Source organism: Stegastes partitus, unplaced genomic scaffold, assembly GCF_000690725.1.
Source record: "Stegastes partitus isolate 25-593 unplaced genomic scaffold, Stegastes_partitus-1.0.2 Scaffold1116, whole genome shotgun sequence".
Lineage (NCBI taxonomy): Eukaryota > Metazoa > Chordata > Actinopteri > Pomacentridae > Stegastes > Stegastes partitus.
This window is the reverse complement of record NW_007578847.1, coordinates 11,762-31,256: the sequence shown is the minus strand read 5'-3', so window position 1 is coordinate 31,256 and position 19,495 is coordinate 11,762. Positions and strand designations below refer to the sequence as shown.

At 46.4% G+C, this 19,495-nt stretch overlaps 4 protein-coding genes across 4 annotated transcripts in view; 2 read left to right on the top strand and 2 right to left on the bottom strand.

The window, feature by feature from the left end:
* ncmap (non-compact myelin associated protein) overlaps positions 1-6,589 on the top strand; it is a 15,432-nt gene extending 8,843 nt beyond the window's left edge. Inside the window, exons 2-4 of the mRNA XM_008296272.1 lie at positions 4,081-4,181; positions 4,527-4,611; positions 5,321-6,589. Coding sequence (XP_008294494.1) covers positions 4,094-4,181; positions 4,527-4,611; positions 5,321-5,603 — 456 coding nt within the window. The 5' untranslated portion in view covers positions 4,081-4,093 and the 3' untranslated portion in view covers positions 5,604-6,589. The remainder of the gene's footprint in view (positions 1-4,080; positions 4,182-4,526; positions 4,612-5,320) is intronic.
* Positions 6,590-6,709: 120 nt separating this feature from the next.
* Positions 6,710-10,314, top strand: tmem234 (transmembrane protein 234). Its single transcript, XM_008296270.1, has 5 exons — positions 6,710-6,746; positions 7,060-7,211; positions 7,962-8,028; positions 9,100-9,192; positions 9,495-10,314. Exons 1-5 carry the CDS (start codon positions 6,734-6,736, stop codon positions 9,587-9,589), a joined length of 420 nt encoding a protein of 139 aa, XP_008294492.1. The 5' UTR covers positions 6,710-6,733; the 3' UTR covers positions 9,590-10,314.
* Positions 10,192-15,189, bottom strand: dcdc2b (doublecortin domain containing 2B). Its single transcript, XM_008296271.1, has 14 exons — positions 14,906-15,189; positions 14,772-14,823; positions 13,382-13,452; positions 12,689-12,820; positions 12,466-12,600; positions 12,337-12,376; positions 12,137-12,202; positions 11,805-11,973; positions 11,595-11,704; positions 11,395-11,463; positions 11,093-11,164; positions 10,947-10,985; positions 10,792-10,860; positions 10,192-10,686 (listed from the first exon to the last, which is right to left on the bottom strand). The coding sequence occupies exons 1-14, from the start codon at positions 15,187-15,189 to the stop codon at positions 10,630-10,632; spliced, it is 1,365 nt and encodes a 454-aa protein (XP_008294493.1). The 3' UTR covers positions 10,192-10,629.
* Positions 15,190-16,240: 1,051 nt separating this feature from the next.
* Positions 16,241-19,425, bottom strand: iqcc (IQ motif containing C). Its single transcript, XM_008296269.1, has 5 exons — positions 19,358-19,425; positions 18,070-18,213; positions 17,682-17,988; positions 17,147-17,268; positions 16,241-16,471 (listed from the first exon to the last, which is right to left on the bottom strand). Exons 1-5 carry the CDS (start codon positions 19,397-19,399, stop codon positions 16,436-16,438), a joined length of 651 nt encoding a protein of 216 aa, XP_008294491.1. The 5' UTR covers positions 19,400-19,425; the 3' UTR covers positions 16,241-16,435.
* Between the last annotated feature and the right edge of the window lie 70 nt (positions 19,426-19,495).

The window sequence follows — 19,495 nt, the reverse complement described above, 5'->3', positions numbered from 1 at the left end:
GCTGTGGTTCCTGACCAAACCCAGTCAGCAGTCTGAAACAGACGGCACTGATTCAGCTCCCGTGAAGTCGCTCCACGCTGTCGGGCTTTAACTCGTCGGTGATGCTGTGAAACTTTTGCAGACTTTCTTGTCAGTTTGTCTGCAATCAGCAGAGCAGTGGTTCTACCTCGGAGAACGAGGGATTGGTTCAGTGTCGGCTGTTCTTCCGTGTGCCGGAGTTTTTCTGCTTTTTATAGCTGATGCAAATTTGGTCTGCTCTTTGTGCTGATTGAGCCGCCGTGCTTCACTCTCAGCGACGTCTGGCTAACCGGCGCTCTGATGCTTAAGTTTGAACGCAACGCTTGTCCAATAAGCACAAAAATGTTTTGTGCCTAAATTAGATGTCCAGTACAACTGCTTACAAAGCCTTTTATTTCCATGACAGCATTGTGGAATAATGACATGTTTTCACTCTGGAGGATTTCAGGATTAGTCACCAACACGTTCAATGAGAAGCCAATGTGACGAGTCCCATTTACATAACAAAGGCATAAAGACAGACGCTTCTGGATCCAAGTGTTGTAGGCAGCGAATGTCATCACGGTACATGAAGTCTTCTGATTAATGAGGCGTCTCTGAGTCACGCTCTCATGACTCAGTGACCTCATTATTTACTCCCCGTTTTACGTGAAAAGAGGATGAGGAAGTCTGACGGTGACGCGAGTCCGGCTGCAGTGTGGCAGAATAGGAAACTGCAGCACGAGTGACATTTGTAGAACAAAGGCTCGGTGGAAGCCGCTGCGATAAGCCTGCATGTAAATTTGATTCACGGTTTTGATGGAACTTTCCAAACAAAGTGCAGTTTTTTGAAACGTTTTTTGCATTGATCGCTATCTGCCATCAGGCGATGGCGTCACGGTCCCGGCTCAGAGGAGGTGTCGGTTTACGGGGACAGCCCTGACCTCCAGCCGTGTGCAGACTGTTTCCTGAACAGTGCCAGAGATCTTCCTAAATGACAACAGATCTGTGCAAACAGTCACAGCCCAGGAGAGCAGGAGAAGGTCTGAGTGGAACCAACAGAAACGACCTCCTGGAATCTAAAGAAAACACATCATGGCGATATACAGGATAGATGTTATCATTAGGACATGTTTGGCAAAACAGAGTTCTTCTGTTTTCCTGCATTTTTCTTCTGTTCAGAGACTAAACTATAGGAAAGAGGTTTCTGATGAAGTCACCATGGTTACACGTGACCTAAGGGGAGGATGTCTGTCAGGTGAAGGCCAGTAGTAGAACAAACACTATGAAAAAAATCTGTTTCTTACTGGTGTCCATCATCCCTACCATGTCCATGTAGCTCAGTCCTGAGCCCGTCCATCACAAACATCACAAATCTATGCATTCTTTATTAAGAAGGCAGTTTAAACAACAGCTTCACCCTTTATAGGGCTCTCATGGAAATACCTGGAAAATGAACATTTCCATCTTTCATTTCAACCTCCATGATGATCACAGCTCCTCAGGAACCATGAGGTCTAGTGCTGGACCTGGCTCATACCCATGCACCCCTAATGTCCATCCATAGTCACTGGGTTCAGAGACCTGCTCTGGAGAAGGATCCAGTCCTGGTCTGCAGGTGGGCTCAGAGGGAATGCTGAGCAGCTGCACCCTCTGATAGAGGGAGAGGCTCTGGTCTGATCAGTCCTGCTGCTTCAGAACATGTTGGACCAAACTTCACCCAGTGTAGTGTCTGGTCCATGATCAATGTTCTGACCAGCCTGCTATTACTTCGACTAATAATAATAATCATCATCATCATCATCATCATCATCATTATTGTCATCATAGTAAAAATATTAAAAAATAATAATAGTAATTTTATTTCTACTTCAAATTTGGTCCAACATGTTCTGAAGCAGCAGGTCTGATCAGACCAGAGGCTCTCCTTCTATCAGAGGGTGCAGCTGCTCAGCATTCCCTCTGAGCCCACCTGCAGACCAGGACTGGATCCTTCTCCAGAGCAGGTCTCTGAAGCCCAGTGACTATGGATGGACATTAGGGGTGCATGGTTATGAGCCAGGTCCAGCACTAGACCCCACGGCTCCTGAGGAGCTACTGAAGTTCACCAGCTGTGATTGTCATGGAGGTTGCAGCGACTGGCAGCTGCCAGAAGAACCGGGTCACCAGCATCTGGGCCTGTGGAGTCTGTACAGGCATCACATGTAGGAACTGCAGTCATGATGTTGTGGAGTCTGAAGAAGACGTAGACGAGGACTCTAGAAGCTTCTGACATGTTGATGAGAAACAGCTCTGAGTGTTGTATGAGGATGTGAAATAAAAGCTGCTGTGGATGTAAATGTGAAGTGGGAGTGGCCTTGTTCAACAGTGGAGTGTTTGTGGTGAAATATAAACGCTGACGATCAGCTCAGAGTCATGAACACACCCTGATCTGACCTCATCAGTTACTCAAGGCCCGATTAAAAAAATAAATAAACAAGTTGTTAATCGTTTAACCTGAGCAGGTTTTTTCAGGGTTTCCCAACGTTTTAAAACATGTTATTAAACCTTTATATATTATTACATATTGGTGAAGAAACTGTTTGGTAACGATTCAGTTGGCAGGTTTGTGGGGGGGGGGACCACAGAGGAAGAGAGTCCAGGTACTGGCCTCGGGCCTGCTGTGGTGGTTGGATCAGGAGGCTCTGGTTGGTCCAACCGGTATCAAAGCGTTTATTAAGTTCCTGGATCATCTGTGTCGGGACATTACGGTGGTGATATTGGCACTAATATAAAAACTAAACCACAGGTCACATGGTTCTTCAGCCTGGAGCAGAGGCTCAGGGCGGACATACTAAAGCTACCAACTATGGTCACTCGCCCCAAAGAGGGTCAACAGGGTGGTCTTCTGTTAGCTTTTGAGAGGTCCTTTTTTTGTTGCTGTTTCTGCCTTTATTAGACAGTGACGGTGGGGAGAGACAGGAAATTTGGGGAAAAGAGAGCAGGGGATGACGGTGAAGGCCTCAGCCAGCCGGAAATCAAACCAGGGTCTGGCTGCTTGAAGGCATTCGCCCCCATGTGGCGCTGGCCCGAACCGCTTGGCCATCGCGTGGCACCGGATGCTGCTGTTGGTGTTTGTGAATGTCTCTGAAACAGGAGTAACGTCATACAGCTTTGGAGGCTGCTTGGTTTTTTTTGTGCCAGACTACGTCCTGACAACAACAAACCAGATACGACGTGTTGATCAGAGAGCTGAAGGTGCTGATAGACGGATTCTGTTCCCTTCGTTTAGAGCCAGACTGCAGTAGTCGGTTCTTCCTGTTTCAAGCAGCTGCTATGGATTCATATTTAACAAACCCATCAGTCCTCTGTCTCACTCAGAGCTGTGGAACAGAGACGTGAGCTTCATCAGGTTTAATACATTTAAACAACACTAAACATGGAGTTTCACAACACATCAGCAGGAACGTTCTCCTGTCGTCCCCACGGCGTCTCGCTTCAGTCGTCATATAACAAATCTGGACAAATAGGACGATGATTTAAAGAAGAGGCGGGATGTGTGTCATCATCTCATGCTGAACCACAATAAACCCGTCCTACATGTCTGGATGTAGCTTCGACCGGCCGTGGTAATACAGCTCTAAAACAACAAGGCGTTCTCAGAGCTTCAGCGGGGAGCTGTGTGATTTTAAAGCCTTCCCATAAAGCGAGCACAAGTTCGATCACGCCTTGCTCAACAGTTTTACGCTGCTCGTATGTTTAGAAATAGAAACCAGAGTCACTGCACAGAGATGATGTGTCATTTACAGAAAAGAGAAGAACAGCAGCTGTGATAAAGTCTGATTCATACTCTGTCCTCATTCCTGTGACTTCTATAAAACTTTTCTTCACCGATGCTGCTCCCTGCGCCTGTTAATACAAATACATCACACCGATATCTTTATCTCCAAATCTTTCTTCTCGTATTCTTTCCTCATTCTCTTCTTTGTGTGGTACGGCTGTGATGGAAGTTGTTTCTTCTTAAAATAGTTCCCTCACATGATCGTAATCTCAAAGAGGATTGGTCGGCTAAAGTATTTATCTTTGTGTGTTTTGTCTCGGCAGGTTATTGCTGAAGATGCAAGCTTCAACTGACTCGCCTGTGACCAACACTACCTCCAACACAACCGCCGTCACCAAGACCAGAGAACAAATACTCATCCAGAGTAAGGACGTCTCCTCCGTTGTGTTAGATATCAGCTAAAGCCAGCGTATCATCAGAGCTCAGGACCGTCCCTCATGGTGGAGACTCACAAACGGCAGCCTGTTGCGTCATGTCATCTAGATGGTTCCAACAGGAGTGGCATACCTAATAGAAAATATTTGCCGTGTGGTGTTTGCTTGCTCGTGACGCCGTTGCTAAGCTACAACACATTACTTCTGAAGGATCCATAAAACTAATTGCAGTGCGAGCAGAGCAACGTGTGAGATGTAAAAGGCAAATTAAAGAAGACACACACACATAAAACTCCAAACCACTGCTCATTCCTCCTCCTCTCTGTGCCTCTCAGGTTCTGGGGCGATGATCGCCGTCATCGTCATCGGCATCATCATCATTCTCGCCATTCTGCTGATCATTCTGAAGACGTACAACAGGTGGGACCACATTCCTGTTTGACAGGACGATTCCTACATGCTGAATGGAGCGAGCTGTGAAACAATTAGGCTATTTTTATCCGCTTGCTGCTGCTTTTCATCTCAGGCTGAGACACTACAGACACATAAGAGCAGTCGTCTGTATCATCTGAACTCTACCTATGAAGGGATTCCTGAACATGTTGGCGTGTGACAGCCCCCCATGTACACGACCACGGAGGGACAGTCCCTTCTCAGGTTGTTTAGTCTGACACTGTTTTAGACGGCTGAAGAGATTCCCCGGTATCTGTAATAAAACTAAATGTTAACTCAGAGGTCAGTTCAGCAGGTCACAGAAACTCTCTGGGGGTCCAGACGTTGACTCACCTGTGATGTTGTGTTTTCTCAACAGAAAGGGTCAAATAAAGTCTTGTTTCAAATCTGCAACAGAAAGTAATTTATAGGTATTTTAGTCGTGGTAGATATTTTATTTTATGACTCTATGACACCTGTTAAAATGATACAGTTTTAGAATAAAAAACTAAGATTTTATTCTCGTATTTATGTCGGATGTGTTCGGTGTTTTGTTTGATAGTTTTATTTGCTGATAAAGTAGCACGTAAACATTTTTGATGAGACATATCTGTTCTGTTCTAGCAATCAGATGAATTTGCAACCAATTTAAACAGAAATGTGATTGTGTTAAACACTGTGGCTTCCTTTTGTCCAGGCGGACACATGCGTCCAGAGTCCTGGGAGCCAGGGGGGGCTCCAAACCTCGTCCTAAGATGTCTCAGTCCACCGTCCACAGCAACATGCCGCTGACCCCCGTGGGAGTCAGCTCAGTGTCTGGCAGCATGACCAACTCCAACCCGGCCTCAGAGAACGGCTTCCAGCTGCCCAGAGCGGAGCTCAGCAGTGTGGAGGGGAACCACATAGAGCAGTTCAGCACCACCAGCGGCTCCACCGTGGTCACCATACACGACAGCCACACGTCGTTAGGGAACACATAGCACCAGGACTGGGTCGGTCTCCAAACCAGCATTGACTGATGTGTTGTCCTGACCACATACTGTGCTGACTGAATCCTGTGGAAAATCAATGCATGACGTTCGTGTTGTCGCCGTCAATCTCCACCAACTGAGCCACTGCCTGTGACGACACGAATACCCAGACGTCCCTCTGCTGTACGAAGACAGAACAAAGACACTCACAGTGGATATCATGAAGGATGTGATCGCAAAAACTGAATGTTCCTGCTGAAGAATCGCTTTTTGGCTAAAGTCAGTGTTCAGAGAATGAATGTCACAGCTGTTTGTTTTGCTGACTGATGTCGCGTCACTACTAACATCATGAAGAAATGTGTAGTAAAGACTGTAACTGTGTACATTTCTGTAGTTAAGAAAACCGTGTAGGTTTGTAGGTAAACGTAGGATAAAACTTAGAGAAGAGAAAGATGATATGAAAAGGATAAATCAGTTTATAACGGATTCCAATGTGACTGAGAAAATATGTTTATATTGCAGATGTACTTGGACCAGTTCTATTCCTGACTTAATCTGGTTTATGTTGAATCATCCTCTTTGTTTTCGCTTAGATTAGCTTGTAAACATCTACAAAATCTTTTTTTAACCACATGATGAAGATATTTTGTGATCCTGTCAGCCCGACTCGCTGATGTGAACCTTTTTAATTTGACACCAAAGTATTTTGCACTTTATTCCTGTTGCTCTCTGTGTTGTTTGTGGCTCTTTATTAAATTAAAAACAATATTTCTAATTGTGGATCACGTGTGTGGTAAAAACTAAGTCATTTGCACAGAAGACCCGATGCTGTGATCCCGGGGGAAGCTTTAGTGAGTTACTGCGCCCTCTGCTGGCCACTTCCCGTCACACAAGGCTGAGAGACCTCAAAGCTGCATTCAAGACGACAACAGTTGGTTGCAAATTGTTGCACTTTATGAATATAACCGTTGGAATAAAATAGTCCGGTGCCTGCATTCCTTTATTTTTTCATTTTGTTCCTGGGATGATTTTAAATAACAGCTATATTTGATAAATGCGGTAGTTTAAACAGTGTTGACTCAGAACAACACATCAGTCTTGAACGCGACTTCAGTGACAGCGCTACTGTTTGTATTACGATGGTGACCGTAGGTGAGTGGCTATCAGGCTAATTTATCCTTAAAACGATGCTATTTACTAAGAGTTTAAAGATGCTGATATATTTTGAGTTTTTAATGTGCATTCCATTTATATTCCTGCATATTCGCTTCCTCATTAGCGCTCAAAACACAAAACTAAGCCGCCAGCAGCTAGCATACATGCTAAGGAAGTGAGCTAGCAGGTCAGGCGCTAACCGCATCGTTCTGCTGCGGTTCGAGTCTTTATCGGACTGTGGTGTGTTTACTGTCAGACATCTGAGTTTATCTGTTAAAGTACAACTTAAAGAGTGTCGGCTGTGTTGCAGTGGAGCTGCTGAGCCTCCTGCTGGTGTCGGTTCTGTGGGGCTGCACCAACCCATTCCTGAAGAGAGGCACGGAGGGATTAGAGGAGGTGACCAGAACCAGCAGAGTGTCCCAGCTGCTGGCTGAGGTCAAGTTTCTGTTTCTGAACTTCAAGGTCAGTTCTAAACAGTAGGACCAGATACGATGGCAGCCACTGGTTGACTGCAGAGAGCTTCTCTAGTCCACAGACTCTGACAACCACGAAGAAGAAGAAGAAAAATTAACATTTAAAGCCATAAGCTTTATTTGTAAAGTACCACTTGGATGGAATAAACCTTTAAAAGTGTATTTACTTGAACAAAGAGTAATATTTTGAGCGGAACAAACCTTTAGATCTGTAAGTGCGTCACAGAAATAATATTTTCAGTGGGATAAACCTCTGAACATGTACATGCTCACACAGAAAGTTCTATTCTGGGCAGGATAAACCTTTAAAACCACAACATGTTCATTAGAAAGCACTACTGGGGTGAAATAAACCTTTAAAACTATAAATACTTGTACAGAAAGTAGTATTTTGGAGAGAATAATCCTTAAAATCTGTGTGTATGAGTACAAAAAGTGATATTTTAGGTTAAAAAAAACAAAAACAAAAACACCTTGTTGGTCAGAGAGTACTATTTGGTTGATACAACCCTTTACAACTACAAGTACTTTTACAGAAAGTAGTATTTTGGGTGGAATAAACCTTTAAATCCGTGTGTTAAGTGCTTTAATAATCATCCCATTCAGCATGCAGCAGTAAACAAGGGTCTGAGGAGCGTAGCGCTGAAGCTGTGGTCCTGAAATCATTATAAATCTGTTCAAAGTAACACGTGTCCTATAATTGGCCTAATTGCACTTTCTCTGTTGTGTTGCTGTCCAGTACCTGGTCCCCTTCCTTCTGAACCAGAGCGGCTCGTTGGTCTACTACTACACACTGTCCACTGCAGGTGAGACGCACTTCATAATGAACATGTAGCCTCTGGTTCACTGGAGGATGCAGTGAAGGACGGGCTCTGCTGCAGCACAAGACCTTTTCACAGCTCATATTTTACCTGTCGTGGCATGAAGAGCCCAGGTGTAGTTAACGATGGCTCAGCAGGAGGTGCACGTACAGCGCCAGTGGCCTGGATGGTAATTAAACCTGTGCTAGAAGGTCTTCTTCTCAGATGTTTGCTCTCCGGAGCTGCAGCAGTGGATCCGTTAGTCGTCTAATTAATGGTTAGAGTTGTCTTAGATTAGATAGAATTAGAACTTTATTGATCCCTTTGGTCGGGCACATCAGGGAAATTGTTGAAATTTTGAGTTAATCTGTAGATTATGAATGTTTTGATATTTCAAACCTTAGAAAATAGTTTTAAAAAATGCCAATCAGGATTCCTTCCAGCACAGGCTGACCTTCTGAAATGGCCTTTATAGTCCAACAACCAGCCTTAAACCCAACATATAACATTTTCTATAATGTCAGACTGGAAATAACAGCAGACTGTCGTATATGTGGCTCTAGAACAAGAGCAGGTTTGCTTGAGATATAACCGAGGTGATGAATTGATTATTCAAGTTTAGGATTCTGGAGAAAGATTAGAAATATTTATCTAGTTAGTGTATTTGGGTAGTTGTCAGACTTATCGTCCCTCTTTCTCCCACATTGCTCTTCCCTGTGAGTGGACATGAACATTAATGAGCGCTAATGTGGACGTGCAGGAGGTATGTTGTGTGGTTCTGTCCAAGCCACTCTGTTCCCCGTTCACAGAACCAGGTGATGTGTACGGACACCAGATGTGTGTTCAGTGGACCAACAGAATGGACAGTTATCAGGTAGTGAGAAGGTTTCCAAAAAAAATCAACAAAAGTGTTCAGATACGACTCAGACTCTGATTCTATGAGTCCAGCTCTAAACGGACCTTCAACGAGACGATCCAGCTCGAGCCTTTCCAGTGTTAAATCAATGACCTGCATGTTCTGTGGCTGTAACCTTTCTTCATGGGATTTAACTTAATTTGACCAACTTTGTGGTCCAGAGCTGTCCCTTGCTGTTCCTGTGGCCAACTCTCTGACCTTCCTCTGCACTCTGCTGACCGGGAGGCTCCTGGGTGAAGACTTTGGAGGCAAACGTGAGTCGCTCACATCGGAAACAACCACACGTTACACATCCAGTAATAAGGATGGATTCAGACAGTGAGATGCTAAAAGAAAACTTTAATTATTTTATTAGATTTTTATAAATTAGCCCCGTTTCATGAGCAGGTTATTTTTGCTTGGTGGTCGTTCACTGCAGACGCAGAGCGTTTAATTCCCTGCAGTGCCTCCTCTCCTCTCCTTGAGCGATACTGTCCTGGTTGTTCTCTTTTAAGATGTGCTTTTTTTAACTTGCCTTTTCTTCTGTATCCTCCCCCACACACCTCGCTCTCTGCAGAGGCTGTCGTGGGAATGTTCCTCACCATGGCTGGCATCACTCTGTGCGTAATCAGCTCCGTTGAAGACAAAGACGCGACCGAGCCGGCGCGCTGACGGAGATCGGGATTAGCTTCTGCTTTACCTTCCAGTAATTCCTTAGCGAGGAAAGAAAGAAGGCCGAAGCAGGGTTGAGGCTTGAGGGGCTACTTTAGATTCAGGCTGCAGCTCTTTGGTTGTTGTGGGAGAATCGGGCCTAAATGAACTGAGCTTGACCTTGAAAGGACCCGTCCAGAAACTCCTCCACCAAGTTGAAGGGGAAGCGGGTTCACGTAGGGTTCACCCCGGAGCTGGACCAGATTTATGGCGCTCCCAAAGAAGTCGGCGGCTGTTAATTTTCAAAGCGCTGTGCTGGGCCGCCTCCTGGACCGATGCTATAGAGACCACATACAAACGAGGCAGGGCTCTGAAACGGACCAATTAGATGTGACCCGATGGTTTAACGGGGACGCTTTACGAGAGCCGCCTTCTGTCCGGATGTGTGTGGGTAAGAGCTGGGCAGTAAAGCTGTTTTTATTTAATTATTTTTCCTCCTCCGTCCTCCTCACTGCTGCCCTGGATGCACCACATTCGGCTGCATTTCACCTTCTGAAGTTCTGAGTGAAGACAATGAAGGACCAAGCCTGTTGTCCATGTGGACAGACATCAGGACCACACTGTACATAGTAATATATATGTTTTATTGTCACAGTACTTCATAGATACAAGACACTGTACTGATGACTGTCGTATCTGTTCCTGTGTCGTCACTAATGTTTATTAATAAAATGTTGGCAACTCTTCACTTGTTATGTGTTCATCACATTTTTATGCAAATCAAACACCTACAGCCTATCACATGCTTTCCTTATGTACATACAGAACAAAGGACTAACACGCAGCATCCACCACGTACAGAGTCACCAGCATCATCCCTGTAAAACACAGCAGCCAGCGGTACCATGCAGGAGGAGCCCGGTTGGTTCACATGTTTGACTTTTACATGGTTCTACAGGAAAACAACATGAGTTCATTTTGTTGCTCGGCTCATTAAAGCGCTATGGATTTAATCAAACATTCATTTAGTCGTGTCGTACGGCCGGTCATCAGAGGGTCTGTCAGGGTGCCGTGACGGTTTCCTCTGCTGTAGCTGAGGGCGGGTCCGGTGGGTTCTCCTGGGACAGAAACACATTCAACAAGAAGGTGGCTTCACTGGTTCTGGTGAAGCCAATAAAACACCAGCAGGTCTTTTATAACGTGTGGCGGTCAAACCCACTCACCTTCTCATCACAGGTTCTTCCCTGAGAGGTGGACGACGAAGGCCTGGACGCTGACGTCTGTTTGGACTCCTTCTGAAACGAGACACGAGCTCCAGGACTCGGTATCAACACATTGATGTATTTATCAGCAGCCCGTGTGTGTGTGGGTGTTTCACCTGTGTTTCAGCGCTGGACTCTTGTTCAGATGGCAGCGCCTTCCACAGAACAACAGATAAATAAATGTGAACCCAGTGATCGGCAGCTCGCACAGAGACACGTGTGCTGATGATCTCAGTGTAACGCCCACTCACACATACTGTACCTGCTGCTCGTCGGCCTCGTGTGGGTGTTCTGTGTCACCGTGATGCTCGCTCTTTATCATTTGTGCATGTCTCTTGGGGGAAACAGATGGAGGTTAATGCATATTAGAAAAAACGCGACACTGGCGGACTGAGAGAATAAATAATTACATGCACGCCAAAGAACTCTTTGGTGTTTGTGTTGCTGAATGTGTTTAGCTTTGGTTTGCTGGATCTTTACGCTTCTTCCAAATGAAAACACGTCTTTTATTCACATTCTCTGTTCCATAATGTGGGAGGACGTCCAGCATAAAGAAAGGCCAACCTGCTGTGTGCCGTGCAGAGGATCATCTGTGCCGTTCAGCTCCTCATCTTCCACTATTTCTGCAGCTCTCTGCAGATAGAAAGCGAGAATCTGATTTCGGTGTGTCCGTAGTTATCGTCTGTATTTATTAGAGCTGACAAACACAACACCCTCAGGTAGAACATTCGATCATCACGTCACACTTCGGGACTGAAGCCAACCTGATCAACAGGAAGCTCCGTGGCCGTGTTCTCGTCCTCCTGCACCTCCTCGGCTCCTCGCACTTCCTCTCTCCTTTTGCGAGCTGCTCTTTTAAAGACGCTGGGCTGAACTGCAAATGGTGGAGATTCTGTGTCAGTTCAGGCAAAGATGAACGACGCTCATCTGAGACGTGAAGATGTTTCTTTTTTTATTCTGCTTTGGCTCCTAACCAGATCCGTTGCTGAGAGGTGGTCTCGTTTGCATCCTGTTCTTGCGGATCTTGACGGGCCTGGCGAAGAAGACCGAGGCCTCGTCGGCTCCCTCCCTCCGGCTCCTCTGCTGCGAGGCTTGAGGAGCTGCAGCTTCATCTCCTGTCGACTTCACTCTCCGACCATCTGACTGAAATTCACACGTTACAACTGAATAAATACTGAGTTTACACTGGAGGTTGTTAGACGGAAACATGCCGTCTGCGCTGTAATGTGTTGAGACAAACAAACAAACCGTCCCGATATAGCATCATGTCGTGTGAACAGCAGACAGTGGAGGGCTGTGGGTTTACCTCTGGGGAGTCGAGCAGAGCTGAGTCACTGTACTGGTCTTCTGGACCGCTGCCTGCTTTCCTGTTCTGAGAGAAGAACAACACTTGGGTTACTGGTCTTCAGACGGCTGTCATTCAGAGCGGCCATGCTGCATGATGAACTCCAGACTGAGGCTGTTCTCAGACATGATGATGGTGTGAGGAAGTGACGGGAGGTTTACCTCAGCTCTCCTCAGCAGCCTCCTCTTTCCAGGGTAGTATCTTTAAAAGAAAAGCGTGATGTTCACAGCTGTCTGACAGCCATTGTTCCGTGTCAGAGCACACAAACAGAAGACCTTGCATAACAATACCTCTCTGCTGCTTTTGAAACCAACAGCTCCACATATGGAAGTTTCTTGAACCTCTCGGTTCCCACGGCAACGTAGCAGTGGCCGGTCTCCAGCTCCCCAGCTGAGGACACAGTCACTCCTTCCAACGAGCACAGCCTAAAAAAAGAAAGCACAGAGGGGTCAGAGAGGTGTTCACTGGGTCTAGCTCCCTCTGTGTGAGTTCCTGGGTGACGGCGGCACCGACCTGCGCACCGCTCCGGTCCGTAAGCTGACCTTCTCCGTGATCAGACTCAGGATCTGCTCCAGGTCCTGCTGCAAGCTCCGAGGGATGATGAAGCGGAACGGTGGACACAGGAGATCTCCGTTACGGAAGACACTGAGCAGACACAGTAGAGGAGACGTGTACGTTTAAAAGGCTGCCGTAACTCCTGTGAAGTAGGAGCTAGTCATGATGAGGTCTAGTCCTGAGCCAGAGCTACAGTCTTTTCAATACACATTTTGCTCTTTTTGTTTCCCTGGCTGTTGATCCTGTGCTGTGGGATGGTGGCAGAATAATATATCCACAGGTCCAGAATAGTGCTGCAGGAATCTGGACATTAGTGACAAACCAATCAGCGGTTGTTGTTTCTGTGACGTTCCCCTTTGGTGTCAGCGTTCTGAAGGAACATTCAGGGAACTAAAGTCAGCAGGTCTGATCCTCTGGGGATCAGTGAAATCTGAGCAAACTTTCCTCTTGATAGTAGTTTTCAAAATATGTCACTAAAAACCAAAGTTGTTGGTCTGCCATCGTGGTTTTACTCAGTCTGACTGCTGAAGCCTGATTGGTTGAATTTTGCAGACACCTCATGACGGAACATTTGTGTTTCAGAACATCTCTTACAGAACTTCATCTCAGACAATGCCAATGAATGACTGATGTGCAGCTTGTCCGACTCACTGTATGATGCAGGGGACGGGTATGAACTTCCTCCATTTGGCTGAAACGTTGGGCCTCTGCGTGACTTTGGCCTGGAGGAGACAATCAGATGCACGGTGCTGCAGAACATCACAATGTTGGCATTTGTTTTAATCAATATTGAAAATTCCCTCATCAGGTTTTACGTCATCCCTCCCTCGCCCCAGATGTGTAATGACTCACTAACTATTCTGCTCGTGTCAGCTCCAGTGCTGCAGCCATGGAAACAGACATCACTCCAAGACATTCGCACGCTGTTTCTGATCTGATCTAAAGCTCCACGACGGCCCTTATCAGTGAAATCTGGAGCCCACATACGCGCTGCTTCTCATAATGCAGCCGGACAAAGTCAGTCCATTCAGAGCAAAGCAGACATCGACAATCTTCCCTCATTGTTTTTCCTTCTTTCTTTGAATTGGCAGACATTTAATTCATTTAGAGCAGAGAGGGAGGCGTCGGGCTCACAGCGTGGACGTCAGGCCTGCCCGGACATGCACACGGCTCTGATCACTCTTTGTTTCAGCAGCACCATCAAACACACATGCGGACACACTTCCTGCATTTCTCCACAGCAACCACAACACAGGCATGTAAGACTTTAAAACCCAAAGACTGGCTAAAAAAAACCTGCTTTCCAAATGGCAGGCGCCCAAAGCACACACCATCACTCTGCACTCCTGTATGTTTTTCAGTAACACTGATGGCTTCAGACTACGAACACACTCTGAAAACAGAAACCCAGGCGCTCACTCCTGCCAGCTGGTCAGAACACACAGCCGGTACCTGTCAGCGTGAGCGACCCGGTGTGCCCACTAGCGTGTGTCCCTTTGAAATCGGTTTAGCGTGGACGCTACGGGAGTGTCTTGGTGCGTAGCCTCGTCGCCATGCGCTGCCTGCATCACATCGAACAGTTCAGAGGTGACTCAGAACTACTTGCTTATGAAAACTACTCAGACGTCACACACACTCTGGGGTTTTCTGACAGCATCCAGCTGTAGTTCATTAATCACATGAGAGCCTTGAAAGGCCCCCCTGCAAGTTCTAGGTGATCATTTGACAGACAGCACAATCATTAGCCCGTTATTTCCGGTAATTTACACGGCGACCGGTGACATCAGCAGGACGGCCGGAGCGCGACCTTTGTGCACGCACCACTAACGCTAGCATAACAGTGTGTCATCACGTTTGTAGGCAAACATGAGCTGGTCTCGGTAATGGAAAATCCTGCACGTATTTTCATATTTAACTTGGCAGGAGCTCAAACGGATCAGCCCTGGTTTTGCATTCCTCCTGGTCGGGCTGGGATTAATGAGTGATGGAGTGAGCTGCTGGCCTTAGAAGGTCAGGCCTCATGGGAAAAATACAAGCTTACCTGGGTGTCTTCACGAGCCGCGGGCTGCTTTTTAGCTCCAGTGTTCAGGTAACTGCACATGAAGACAACAGGTAGAGCTGGTTTCTTTTCCCAGAAGCACAATATTTGAGATTCATTTGCACTTTTGTACTCACTCCAGTTTCTTGAACCTCTCGAAGCCAGCAGCAACGTACTGGGCTCCTGTTCGAAGATCGTGGAGGTCAGTGACCCTGTGGCCCTGCCGGGGGGTGTACAGGGTCCGGACGGCGAGAGGGGCGCCGATGCTCTGGGTCACTTCGTTCAGAAAGGCCTCCATGGTGGCCACCTGCCGCTGGTTGACCACGAACCTCCGGCCGGTGTAGAAGGGGTCTCCATTCCTGTACACCACCACGCTCTTCACCGGAGGCAGCAGACATGTAGCCGCAGTGCTGGCAGCCATCTCTGAGCCAGCTGTTACTGTCCACACACACACACACACACACACACACACACACACACACACACGTAGAAAGTGTTGAGTGCACACACACACACCCGCCACACAAATCCCTCCACACACACAAACACACACACACACACATACAGTGTCGCTTTAAGTTGCAATCTCACATTTTCCACATCACCCTCTCCGGGTCACCCTCGTTCAGCGACCACACATCAACACAAGATGATTTCTGATCCACTGAAACACGTCGAGCCCAGACGCAGTCACTCACCAGCCCGGCGGAGGACGAAGCAGGAAAACTGCAGGAACAGGTACAAAAATCAGTCCCTTCTGTTGTTGTGGTCTGTCTGGACTCCCACTCACCACGTTCTACTCCTCTCTCGTCCCTCTCGCACACATACACTCACAAGGACACTACTCCACTGACGGTGGTGAGTATTTCCTGGTTGCCATGGCAGCGTGGCCAGCAATGACTGGCTTTGTGGGCCAAACCATCGGCAGCAACCACAACAAAAGGGACAGACAGAGGAGGGGAGAATGGGTGGGTCAGAAGCTGAATCAATAAGATAACCTCTACTCCCACTTGTCTGCATTTTCCTAAAAAATATAAATAAAAAAAGCTAAATCATGCATATTAGTGAGACCTGGTGCAAAAACCAGGCGTACTAGAGCAGAAACACACTAAATATAATTTCAAGGACAGAATACTATTATTTTCGCTGTTTGTTTAAACTCTAAATGTTTTTTTTTAGGGAACTTGTGACCAGAAGACAACAGCAGAGTACCAGGAGTAGCAGGTCAGCTGGAGATCTGTAGGATGAGCTTCTCATGTGAGGAGTGACGACGGCTCATTCATTCTGGTCCAAGTGAGAAATTTGAGCTTCTGAGACACAGCACAAACTAGTTTCAAGCCAAAGAGCCTCCCCTGACTTCTACTGAACGAACCTCTTCCCTGCACAATAGCTAACCGCCTGCAGCTCACACAATCGAAGCCGCGAGGACGATATCAGTGAGAGCAGCAGCAGACAACCACACGAGGAAAACGTCGTAGAAAAATAAATTGGATTTATTGTTCACAAAAACACACACAGTGTACAGGTTTATTAACTTCAGATATTCTACCAAACACACCATAAATACTTCTTAAGCATGTAATGTCCCGTGTACTTGTATGTACTCGTATCTTAATCACACATCATCTGATCCACATTATGAAGTCCGGTTCATATTATTCATGGCATCAGGAAACACTCAGGCTGTCCTTCAGTGACAAGTACTGCAGAAGAGAAGAAAGACAAGAGAAACACTGATGAGAAGTACAGTTTACTGTAGCAAAGCTATCGGTTAGCACATCATCACTGCACGACAACACAGCGATACAAACCTTTATTTCCTACTTTTTGCACTGGGTGTTTTCAGTTATTCTTGCACTGACTGAACACTTTTTTTGGAGCTGTTGTAACAGTGAACTTTCCCCACTGTGGGTTCAATAAAGTTATCTTTATCTTTATGTAGTTAAAGAACTGGTAAAGAAGTTACATATGCACAGACATTCTAGTATAATCAGCCTGATTGTGCTGCAACGATGTGAGATTCACGAGTACAAATCAGCACCAGTGTGAGGGCAGAGGATGCTAAACATGCTGTCTTCTGGTTTACACGCCTGATACAGAGGCTGAAGGAGAAAACCATCTGGTCTACATGCTTCCACGTATAAGCCGGCTGTTTTCTAGTCTTCAGGACATGATGGGCTGTCATCAGTGAGGAGCTGCTCATACATACGATGAGTCATTTAGATAACGAAGCTCACAAGTCGGCTTTTCTTCAACAAGCTCTTGAAACTACTGGACCAACTGATGAACTTTTACATTTTGTCTTTCAGCAGAAGCTATTCTATTACAGCTCTGAGCACATGTGGTGAACGACGCCACCTCCTCCGTCTCCATCGTACCTTCTTTCTGCTGTCGATGGCTTGCTGCAGCCAGAGCAGCTCCATGGTCAGGGTGTTTCTATGGAGACGCAGAGCCTGTGGGCTTCGGGGCACCTCCTGAGCCAAGCGGTGCTGCTGAGGACCTGAGGGAGGGATGGCAAAGTCAGAAGGACTCATGAGGCCTTCCTCTCTCCAGCTTCAGGTCCAGACGTTTCACAAAAAAAGCCACATTTTTTTGTTCTTCTTATTTTTATTTTAAAAACCTTCAACTTCAGCCACACATGTGGGGTTTCTAGCTCCTCCAGTGGAAGCATTTGTTGTGTTTTAGTGTCATAATTAAAAATAAATCAAATAATTAAATTACAATCAATCTGAACAGCTGAACGAGAGGGTCAGTCTCATGTATTTCATAGGCTTAAGTGAATAGAACTGTAATGTTGGCTTCAATATGCAACTTACAGCTCTATTAACGTCACATGATAGAAGGAGTCACTTAAACTCAAAGGTTTCTCATTTGGTTCCTCGGGGATGCCTCCATGTCCTCTGCAGCCCTTACCGTTGTCAGAGTGACCGCAGCACGTGTCCAGCTCCACGCTGCTCCATATGGTGGAGGACTCCCCGGTGCTCTCCATCACCCCTCCATCTCTATTCCCCGCTGAGCTCCGTCCCTGCTGCCGCTCTCCATCCCCTCCAAAAGGGCTGCCGGGTAAGTCATCTCTCTCTGCTTCTGTCTTTCCTGGCAGGACACGGCGATCCCTCTCCTGTGATGAAGGTGCTGCTGGGCGCTCAGGCCTGGCACCGACATCTAGTCCTGGGTCTGAAGGCTTCCCAGCAGAGCTGCCGGGTTGTAGACACGAGCCGCCCTGATGAAGCACAGAGCAAACACATGAGAAACGTATGACGGAGATATGAAACCACACGCTTACGGCTGTGGTGCTACTTACAGCGTCTGTGAAGTGGGGAACGGAGATGACCGTCTCTGTCCACCTTAAATGGGTCAAACCTCCATCAATCTCTTTCACGATCTCTTCAAAGTCTTCTCGTGCCCTGCGTAGCTCGCTTCTCACCAAGTATCCACGTGCACGGGCCTGGAGATGGGAGGAGAGTAACTATAGCAACAAGGCGTCATGGTGTCTGCAGCCGAGGAGGGTTTCAGCAGCTTCAGCACCTGGTTCTAGGACAGCATCTCTAGAACAGCTGGTTCCCATTGAGTCCACCTGCCAAACTGGACAACCACTGAAGTGCACGACTTTTGGTTTTAAAGGTCAATTCCACCAAAAATACAACTTCCTGTCTGAGTACTTACAGCTTTTTTTCCTTAAAAGTGATTTTTTGGCCTTTTTGCTGTTATTGTGTAGAACAGTGAAGAGAGAGAGAGACAGGACAGTGGGGGAGGAGAACAGGGACGGACCTGCAGCAAAGGGCCATGAGCGGGATTCAAACCCACGACCTACAGCCCCTGTACCGGGTCAGCAGCTCAACCAGGTGAGCCATAGGGGCGGCCCAGTACTGACAGTTTTAAAGGTTTATGTCACTCAAACAGTAGTTTCTAAAACTGGATTATGGTTTTAAAAGTTTACTCCCCCCAGAATACTACTTTCTGTACAAGTACTTCTAGTTTTAAAGGTTTAGTCACTCAGACAATGTTTTCACAAACCAGTTACAGTTTTAAAGGTTTATTCCACTCAAAACACCACTTTCTGTCCGAGCACTAATAGCTTTAAAGGTTCATTCCATTCAAATCATTTTTTAAAAGTTTATTCTGCTCAAAATACTACTTTCTATGTAAGTATTTTAAAGGTTTATATCACCAAAATAATACCGTCTAACAAACTAGTTATGAGTTTAAATGATTGGTTTAAGTCTTTGTGTCCACACACTAATAGTTTAAAGGTTAATTCCACCCAAATAGTACTTTATAGCAGGTTATGGCTTTAAAGGTTTATTCCACTCAAATATTTATCATTTATTCATTTTTGTCAGTGTCTGTGGAGTCAGCAGGTGGTCTCCATATTAAACCTAACTAATGTACAGGGTGATGGAGCTTCTACACCTGCTGTCCTGAACACATGCTGCTCGCTTCGTGTTTGTTTACGTCAATGCTAACGTTAGCCGATGCTAGCTGCTACGGTCAGCGGCGGCCCGGCGGCCCAAAAGAACCAGAACAACTTCCTGTAAGTGGAAAGAAAAGACCAGACGTTACGGATTTAAATCACTAGACACGGCTGTTACCTGGAAAGGTGTGATCACCGTCTCCCACCTGCTCCTGTCCATTGCTATGGAAACATGACTGAAAGCGGGAGACGAACTGAAACTTTTGATTTACTTCCGGGGTGAACCTCTAAAGTTAAAAGCACGTTTATGTGAAAC